At 44.4% G+C, this 9,907-nt stretch overlaps 1 protein-coding gene across 1 annotated transcript; it reads left to right on the top strand.

The window, feature by feature from the left end:
- Positions 1-245: 245 nt before the first annotated feature.
- On the top strand, positions 246-9,117 carry atp13a1 (ATPase 13A1). Its single transcript, XM_068749850.1, has 25 exons — positions 246-731; positions 1,269-1,358; positions 1,817-2,080; positions 2,230-2,385; positions 2,502-2,571; positions 2,660-2,766; positions 2,869-2,998; positions 3,132-3,187; positions 3,336-3,462; positions 3,592-3,729; positions 3,879-3,999; positions 4,138-4,295; positions 4,478-4,653; positions 4,749-4,859; positions 4,963-5,088; positions 5,176-5,284; positions 5,458-5,651; positions 6,359-6,455; positions 6,542-6,729; positions 6,925-7,039; positions 7,156-7,352; positions 7,468-7,610; positions 7,732-7,843; positions 7,936-8,079; positions 8,178-9,117. Exons 1-25 carry the CDS (start codon positions 246-248, stop codon positions 8,286-8,288), a joined length of 3,726 nt encoding a protein of 1,241 aa, XP_068605951.1. The 3' UTR covers positions 8,289-9,117.
- The last annotated feature ends 790 nt before the right edge of the window (positions 9,118-9,907 follow it).

The following is a 9,907-nucleotide window of genomic DNA, read 5'->3' as shown; positions in this document are numbered from 1 at the left end:
CGCCCAGACGATGACGAGTTATTTTTTAAAGAGCCTGTTCCTGAAATCCTGATATTGACATTTCATTACTGCACAGATTAAGTACATACATTTTGTATAAATACATATATATATATATATATATATATATATATCCACATCATTAATAAAAAACAACAACAACGTCATTTAACTATGTAGAAAATACAAATTGAGTTCAGCGACGCAGTTCCGATTACCGACTAGGTGTCGCTGGGTGATGACGTATGCGGAAGTCGTCTGGCTACGAGCGATTCATTAACGAGACTGTAGCTTTCAACGCTTCGTGTGTAGAATCGTATCTTAAAGGCTACAACACGACGGGGGGGGCGGCGGATGACCGAGGGGACAGAGGAGTGAGCGCAGTACGAAGAAAGAGCGGAAGTATGGCGGCGGACGGCGAGCGAGGACCGGGCGATATAGCAATGGCTCCATCTCTGAACCACAACCAGCATGACAGCGGTGCCGGCGACGAGCTAGTGAGCTCGGTGACGCTGTACAGGCGGAGACCCCGGCTGCTCCACGGCACCGTCCTCCCCTTTCTGGCTGTTCTGTACCCCGGCTGGTTGTACATGTGGTTAGGAGTTTATGGTGCCTCCGACTATCCGGAGGCAGGCCTCCTGGCTCTTGCCGCCATCGGGATAGCGCACGTCCTCACAGCGCTCTCGGGTTATTGGTCCGTGCATGCGCACTGTTGGCTCACTTGTTCCAAGGTAAACATGAATTAAAATGTATTTTATTTTTGGACATGAGCTCCGTGACCGCTGCAACACAGGAACGATCACATTTCAATCAACAACGATATTTATTTTCTGATATAGATCCGTGTTCTGCATGGATGATCAGCTAGCTATGGCTAATCACGTGACATATCTGTCTGTAATTATTTACATTGTACAGTAGTGGGCATAAATTGAAGTATTTTCTAGATTTCCCAAATGATCAGCTTTGTGCTCACAGTTCAAAAGTAAACATTTCTGTTTACTACATTGTAATTATTTTATTAGTGTCGAACCACAGCACCCTTTCGTATTTGTCGAATCTCATGTTGCACAGCGTTGATGTGCATTTTCTTATGAGCAGTACTAAAAGACAGGCTGGAACCCTCAAATGTTTTTAGAAAGGTATATATTTTTTTAGTTGCAGTATTTACAATAAAATCTAAAACCTAGGAACGTGGTTAATGGTAATATTAAACGACTTACTTGACACACTGTGTGAATTTGTCACCTGTCCCTTTGTACACACAGGAACCAGACCCAAAGAAAGCTACACTGGCAAAGGTCATACCCACCCCCAACAACGGCTTTGCTGAGCTTGTGGCCTTGCAACGGGATCAGGTAGGTTATCCGCCCTCGGGATGTTCCATGTTGTCTTTAATAGGAACATGCTCCAGGTCATTTCAATGCATGCTTCAGACACAAATCATTTTCCAGTTTGTGTGAAAGCCATACCGGGTCCCATTCAGTGATTCTACGTGGGTTCTCTCCGAGTTATCTGGCTTCCTCCAAACACAAGCGGGGAATTGGTCACGCTAAATTTTCTGTAGGTGTGAGAGTGCGTGTGTTTGTGTCTTTCGTGTGACCCCATGATGAGCTGCTGGCTTCTCATCTGGGACGTACCCCACCTCTCGCCTGTAGCCAGCCGAGATAGGCTCCAACAGACCCATGGCCCGCAAAGAGGAGAATGGATGGATGGATCTATTCTCGCTTGCTATTAAACTTGTGAAGAAAGTATTTCCTATTTAGAATAAATCTTATAATTTAAATAAACTGTTTTTTGTTTTTTTCCAAAACAGGATGAAAACGAGGAGGGAACTCTGTCTTTTGAGTTTCAAAAGATCTGCTACGTATTTGACCACAAAGAGAAGAAATGCTTCCAACCGATAGCATTTCCTGTTGACCACCCAATGGGATACTTTCAGTCATGGCGTGGCTATCAGGAGGAGGCAGAACTCCGAGCTGCTGAAAAGCGCTACGGCACCAATCGTGCTGAGATGATGGTGCCGGATTTCCTGGAGTTGTTCAAAGAAAGGGCCACAGCTCCATTTTTTGTTTTTCAGGTATGTTTGTGTGAGCAAATGTGGCAGGTTTTTGTTGTAAAACGTTATACACGTCTTAATTATTTTCGAAGTGCTTTGTATATTCTGGCGTCATCCTTCTAAGACTGTCTCTGTCTAAATGGAGTTGCTAAGTGATTGCTATTCATCAGGTGTTCTGTGTTGGGCTGTGGTGTCTGGACGAGTATTGGTACTACAGTGTTTTCACACTGTTCATGCTGGTGGCTTTCGAGGCCTCGCTGGTCCAGCAGCAAATGAGGAATATGTCTGAGATCCGCCGTATGGGAAACAAGCCCTACATGATCCAGGTAGTTTTGAGCAAATTAAAAACTGAGTCCATTAATCTTTACAAGTATAAACAAACATTCGGTCTTGCACCACAGAATTCATAATGGGGGGGTTTTAAAAATCTATTATATGTTAGGTATACCGAAACAGGAAGTGGAGACCTATTTCAAGTGATGAGCTTGTCCCTGGTGACCTTGTATCTGTTGGTAAGTGTCAGTATTTTTATGACTTCAAGTCACAAACATGAGTTTGACTTTGTTAGTGTGTTGAAAACGTCTGTCCTCCGCTTCGCAGGACGTTCGCCCCAGGACAACTTGGTGCCATGTGATGTGCTGCTGCTCAGGGGCCGTTGCATTGTGGATGAAGCTATGCTGACAGGGGAGTCTGTGCCCCAGATGAAGGTAAATGTTCGCGAGTGCATGCATGATGACGCCGCACAGACATGACGGCAAAGGTTACTTGTGTTCATGAGATAAGTTATGTGGATCATTCGGGGCGAACAGGAGCCTGTGGAGGACTTGGACCCAGAAAGAATCATGGACCTTCAGACTGACTCCCGGCTCCACATCATCTCCGGAGGGACAAAAGTTGTCCAACACAGCCCCCCTTCAAAGACCAGTGCCGGACTGAAACGTAAATGCTATTTCATTTGTTTGTTACCAACAACGTGTGCTGGCAGTGGATGAATCATGGATTTGTGCATCGATCACCTGTCTCCATCTTCAAAATAAACTGCAAGCTCAGTGATCCTTTTCCTTTTGTGCAGCTGTAGATAATGGCTGTGTGGCCTATGTACTAAGAACAGGATTCTATACCTCTCAGGTGAGGAAGTTGCTGATACGTATTGTGTCTGTATGATTACGCGTCCTTTTGATTTTTTTCCTTCTCGTGTACTTTAATTTTTGCGTTGACTATGAACCAGTGTGGACCTTTTAAGTCACTTCGTGTATATGCTGATCATTGCCTCCAGGGCAAACTGTTACGGACCATTCTCTTCGGTGTGAAGAGAGTGACGGCAAATAACCTGGAGACTTTCATCTTCATCCTATTTCTCCTGGTGTTTGCCATCGCTGCTGCTGCTTATGTGTGGGTAGAAGGTGAGCTGCACATAATCAATTTATTCATGTAGAATTCTACTCTTAATTGGGCATAGATTAGCCCAAGGCTGGAGGAAAGGGCGTGCTTGATATCTTAAGACTCTCTTTGTGCTTTGCATACTTCTTCAGGAACCAAGGATGCCAGCAGGAACCGCTACAAGCTGTTTCTGGAGTGCACGCTAATACTCACCTCAGTGGTCCCACCAGAACTTCCCATAGAGCTTTCCCTGGCAGTTAACACATCTTTAATTGCCCTGGCAAAACTTTGTATGTCTCCGTGTGTGCCTTTCCTACATGAATAATTGAATATATTTTTGAGAGATCTGGAAGGAGTCTTTAGAATACAAGAGTTTTATATCGGTATTTCATTAAAGTCTTCATTTTCTCTCTCTCTCTCTCTCTCTCTCTCTGAATAGATGTATTTTGTACAGAGCCCTTCAGGATACCATTTGCAGGGAAGGTGGAGGTTTGCTGTTTTGACAAAACAGGAACACTGACAAGTGACAGTCTGTTGGTACGAGGAGTAGCCGGCCTCAGGTGAGACCTGCTCACCGTAAATAGTATTTTACTTTGCAGCATAACTTTAGAAACACACATGCACGGCACGTTTTGGTTAGTACATGTCGTCATACATTTTGCAATGTGTGGAGAATATTAGCTGATGCTTTTTGACAGGGAAGGGAAGGCGGTGATACCTGTGTCTGACATACCGGTTGAGACGCATCGGGTAGTGGCCACCTGTCATTCGTTGGTCACTCTGGATGACGGACAGTTAGTTGGAGATCCCCTGGAGAAGGCCATGCTGACTGCTGCCGACTGGACCCTCACAAAAGGTACATATAAATGTCCACTGACTCGTAGGTCAGTTGTGCAGGAGAGAATTCGTATGGTTTTGTTTACGTGTAGAAAGCCACTTGCATTTATTTGACTTGTGTGTCGTTCACAGGTCTTGCCATACCTGTTGTGTGCAGCTTGTGTGTGTCTAACTTACTAACTGACTGACCTCTTTCGCCAGATGAAAAGGTGTTTGCACGAGGTATAAAAACCCCGGGACTTAAAATCCACCAGCGTTTCCACTTTGCCAGCGCTCTGAAGAGGATGTCGGTCCTGGCCTCCTATGAGAAACTGGGTTCCACCGAACTTTGCTACGTATCTACTGTCAAGGGAGCTCCAGAGACACTGAGAGGAATGGTACGTATGGCTAATGTCCTTAATGGTGGACGTACTGCATGTGGTCTCGTCTAATCGTGTGTTCTTACGATGTACTTATATTGCTATTATCATAGTTTGCAGATTACCCTGCAAGTTATGATGAAGTCCACAAGGAGATGTCTCGGGAAGGAGCCAGAGTGCTAGCCTTGGGTTACAAAGAGATGGGACACCTCAGCCACCAACAGGTTGTTGTTTGATTTTTCTAAGAATCATCTGATCTCTCCGGGTTGTCTAATCTGACGAGGACAGATTTAGTTATACACTGAATCGGATCTACGTGTCCCGCAGGTCCGTGAGATGAGTCGCGACGCCCTGGAGTGCGACTTGCAATTTGCTGGGTTTATGGTTGTGTCCTGTCCCCTCAAGAGTGACAGCAAGGCCGTCATCAGGGAAATCCAGGAAGCGTCTCATCATGTAAATAAATGGACAGCGCACAATCGCGCATGCGTTCTCAAACGGCATGCTTTTAGCATGGATGGTGATTTTTACCTGTGATTCCAGGTGGTGATGATTACGGGTGACAACCCTCTAACAGCGTGCCATGTAGCTCGAGAGCTGCACTTCATCCAGAAAGAACACACACTTGTGTTGCAGCCAATTCCTGGTCAGGGTAAGACAAGTAGCTGCTTTACAGAATAACAGGGTTTATTCGAGTAAACCAGTGAAGAATAAAGTCAGATGATGATGAGAGCATAATTGGTGTAATCCGTTGACAGTGACTACTTTGCACAAGGTCAAAGACAAACTGCTGAATTATGTGCCTGCTGTTATTTTGTCTTGCAGGTGAGTGGCAGTGGGAGTCCATTGATGGCAGCGTCCACGTACCACTAACGCCTCCCTCTGTGTCTTCATTCGTGCGCCAGTTTGACTTGTGCGTAACAGGGGAAGGGCTGACCACATTGGGCTGTGACCCCCAGCTCCTCCGCAGCGTCTTGCCTCACATACAAGTGTTTGCTCGTGTCAGTCCAAAACAGAAGGTAGAATCGAACTCGGCACCTTTTATGTTATGTGTTTTGAACTCGCTGATGAACTTCTCAATCTGAAGCGTAAGAGGTCAGCAAGTGGAAATGGAATGGGTGGGCAGTAGCTCAGTCCAGGGACACTTAACTTGGGAACCTGAGGGTGGCTAAAGTGCAGACGGGTAGCTAAAGAGGTGCCTGGGCACCGCTGACCTGCCCTTGAGCAAGACACCGAACCCCGAAACCCTACTACCAGTGTCTTTTCACATTTGCACGTCGACAGGCCCTGTGTGTGTGTGTGTGTGTGTGTGTGTGTGTGTGTGTGTGTGTGTGTGTGATATATGCTGGAGTCTAAAGAGAATTGTGCAGTTGTAACTTATTGGCCACTTTAACTCTTTCATTGCCATTGACGTCTATCTAAACCCAAACATTCACTGCCAACCCCGACATTGAATTCTGCCTATCTTCAATAGCCAATAACTCCCAAATGACAAATGGTAGGAACACACGTGTTCTTCCTGATAAAAGAAGAGACTCTGATCTTCCATTTGGTAGTCATAGTACAAAATATTTTGTAAGGCTTGAAAAATAGGGCAAAATGAGTGAAAACTTGGGCACTCAGCATGTAGCTGAGCTGAAAATGGCTGGCAGCGAAAGAGTTAAATAACTAAGCAGTGTATGATGACTATGATTAGTTAGAACGACGGTTGTCTGGATTGTTTCAGGAATTTGTCATCACAAGTCTAAAGGGTCTGGGTTATGTTACTCTGATGTGTGGCGATGGCACAAATGATGTTGGCGCTCTCAAACACGCCCACATAGGTAAGGCTTCTCGACAAATCAATGCTGACGACATGACTCCCGATGTAAGACTTCAACAGTGTGCAGTGATGATCGTTTCCCCGCAGGTGTTGCTCTGTTAGCCAACGCCCCCGAGCGCATGCCGGAGAAAAAGAGAAGAGGGAGGGAAAAGGAGGCAGCGGCGGCGGCAGAATCCAGACCGTTACCGCCTGTCAGCTCGGGAGGCAAACTGAGTTCCAGAGCAGCCAGGCAGAGGGTGATGGCCCAAAGAGAAGAGCAGCTGGCTGCACAGAAGGTGTGCACCCTCAGGAACAGCTTCCTTCCTTACTCGCAAAAAGAACACTTTAGAAGTTTAGAATACATCTTGTACCATTTTATTTTTGTCCCGCTATTCAAACACATTTTTCAGTCATTATTCACAAGAATGCTGAATGAAGCATCTTAACCTTCCCCTCAGTTACCAACAAGACCATGTGTGTGTGTGTGACAGGAGAGGATCAGTCAAGTCTTGCGGGAACTCGAGGAAGATCAGATCCAAGTCGTGAAGCTGGGTGACGCCTCCATTGCTGCCCCGTTTACCTCCAAACTCTCCTCGATACAGTGCAGTGAGTCACACACACACGTGTGATTTCAACTGTTGACAGTGTTGTAGAAGGTCTGAACATAAAGCTTGTTCTCACCTCTGAAACATGTTTCTTCACCCCCCCCCACCCCCCATCAGTCTGCCATGTCATTAAACAAGGCCGCTGCACTCTGGTGACGACGCTGCAAATGTTCAAGATTCTTGCGCTCAACGCCTTGGTGCTGGCCTACAGTCAGTCCGTACTCTACCTTGAAGGGGTCAAGTTTAGCGACTTCCAGGCAACGCTGCAGGGTCTGCTTTTGGCCGGCTGCTTCCTTTTCATCTCTAGATCTAAGGTGAGAATTTGGGCTGTGTCAGGTTTCCGTTTCTTTGTTTCAGCAAGATAAGCGTCGGTTTAACGATTGCCAATCGACACCAAATTAATTGTGTTCTTCCCTTCTGCTGACGCAGCCGCTGAAAACACTGTCTCAAGAGCGACCCTTACCAAACATCTTCAATCTGTACACCGTGCTGACCGTGCTTCTGCAGTTTGCGGTCCACTTCTGTAGCCTGGTGTTCCTTTACAGAGAGGCACAAAGCAGAAGTCCGCCCAGGTAAATCACCGTGAGACGGGGAGGAAAAGGGAACAGGAACGTGATCGGGAGTTCTGCTACAAATGATCTATTCACATGAATGCAGTGTAATAACATTTCACTTTGCATTCCTTCCTTGCAGAGAGGAGCGATTTGTAGACCTATATAAAGAGTTCGAACCCAGTCTAATTAACAGCACCGTGTATATAATGTCCATGGCCATGCAGATGGCTACCTTTGCCATTAACTACAAGGTACACATCCTTAATGCCATTCAGATGTTTTTTTGCCTCTATATTATTTGTATTGTAAAATAATCACAGCCTGGTTTGTTGTGTTCAAAAAGGGTCACCCTTTCATGGAGTCCCTCAGCGAGAACCGGCCACTACTGTGGAGCATCGCTCTGTCGGGCCTAGCGATTGTCGGACTTCTTTCCGGTTCGTCGCCAGAATTCAATGAACAGTTTTCTCTTGTAGATATTCCAACTGAGGTGAGCTGACATCATCTTGCCACGTACTGCTGGCTTGTGATGGGGGGGGGGGGATGTATACCGTGATGTAACCTGCTTCCTGCTTAAATCTTTTACAGTTCAAAATGATCATTGCCCAGGTGCTGGTAGTGGACTTTGTTGTTGCTCTGCTGGTGGACCGTGTCCTGCAGTTCCTGCTGGGCAAAGAAACATTGAGGCTGCCTTCATGAACTCAATACCAGCAGTGACAGTCTCCTTTACAAACCAAACTCTAAAGAGAAAGAAGACTTTGGAGTACAGGAATTAAAGCTGTTTGGTCACGAACAAGAGAGCTGAGATGGCCATGGTGTGCAGTTCTGTACACGGTATATTCCTTCCTTTCTGCCGCTCAGCCTCTCCTCAACCATCTTTTGTTAATCATCTTCATCATCTTTTTTTTTCTTCTCAATTCTTTATCTGTTTTATTTAAAGTGTTGATTTTAAATATTCCCATCTCCACCTATCTTCATCTCTCCCTCCCCCTGCTACACAAGGCCATGAAGATAGCAGTATTGAGTCAAGTGTGAGACTGTGTGCCAGCTTGAGAAAAACATACAGGCACACAAATGTGGCATTCTCCAAGAGAATTGCAAAGTGTTTTTGATTTTTTTTCATTATATATTTTTTTTAACTCCTCTTCTTGATTTTGTGTAAAGTGAAACACATCCCTAACAGACTTATAAAGACTTACAAACTATGAAGTCGGCCACATGGTTTTCTCAAATATAAGTGTGAAATGTCTGCGCAAATGATAAGCATGTTCATTTGGTCGTGAACTATCATGTTCTCATAAATAGTTAAGTATAGAAGGATCGAGGTATGATAATATCATGTAACGCTACAAAGAGAGGCATTTAGCTTATTAAAACTTATCATGGGAAACCTGTCAATGGCCCATACAAACATTCAATTATCGTAAGTTTTAGTTGATGCAGGAAAAGACGAAATGTGTAAACTTTGTGCTCATTTGCCGTCTGAGATTAGTATTTATCTAAATTTTAATTTAATGAAAAATGTACATAAACATGATGTGTCAATATACATTTTTAAGAAATTGGCTCCAGCGTCCTCAGCAACTTCTAGACTTTTCACCTTGAGAAAAATGTGATACATGGTCATTTTTGCTGAATTTGTATAGGGATTAATATAATTTTTTTATTTCTTCTTAATAATTTACTCACTAATCGGGGACATTGGCAAACTGGTATGAATTTATTCTTAATTAAATTTTATTTATGTAGCTCCAGATCATAACAAAGTTATTTCAAGGCACTTTACAGGAGTAGCAGGGAAAGATAGAACCCAACATGTCCCACAAGAGCCAGCACTCTTGCAAAGGAGGCAAGGACAAACTTCCCTTTAACAGGCAGAAACCTTGAACAGAACCTAAGACTCATAGTGGGCAGCCATCTGTCTGAGAAAGAGAGAGACTAGGACAGGTAGGATTTTAAACTGATTTTTGAATCCGTAAATGGTGTTTTCAATGTTAAAATGTAATATTCTTTCCTGACATTCTGGATCAGATCCAGAAGATATTTTGCTTGAGAGTTCATATCGGATCCCTTTATGACTGTGATTTTTGGTGAGTGAATTGAATGCATATTTTACAAGATATGATCATTTGAAAAGGTTTCAATCAGAAGAAGATGGGGAAAATCAGGATATTTGTTATTTTTTTGTATCCAGACGGGTATCCGTAGTGCTCTCAAAATTTAATGGAATCTAAGTTGGACCAAGAACCATCTTCAGATTTCTTTTCGTCAGGATCCATCCAGCAGTTTTTCTGTAATCCTAACAATCAAGCAGACAA

This window comes from Brachionichthys hirsutus, chromosome 16, assembly GCF_040956055.1.
Source record: "Brachionichthys hirsutus isolate HB-005 chromosome 16, CSIRO-AGI_Bhir_v1, whole genome shotgun sequence".
Classification (NCBI taxonomy): domain Eukaryota; kingdom Metazoa; phylum Chordata; class Actinopteri; order Lophiiformes; family Brachionichthyidae; genus Brachionichthys; species Brachionichthys hirsutus.
The sequence above is the reverse complement of the archived record's forward strand: the minus strand, read 5'-3'. Positions and strand labels throughout refer to the sequence as shown.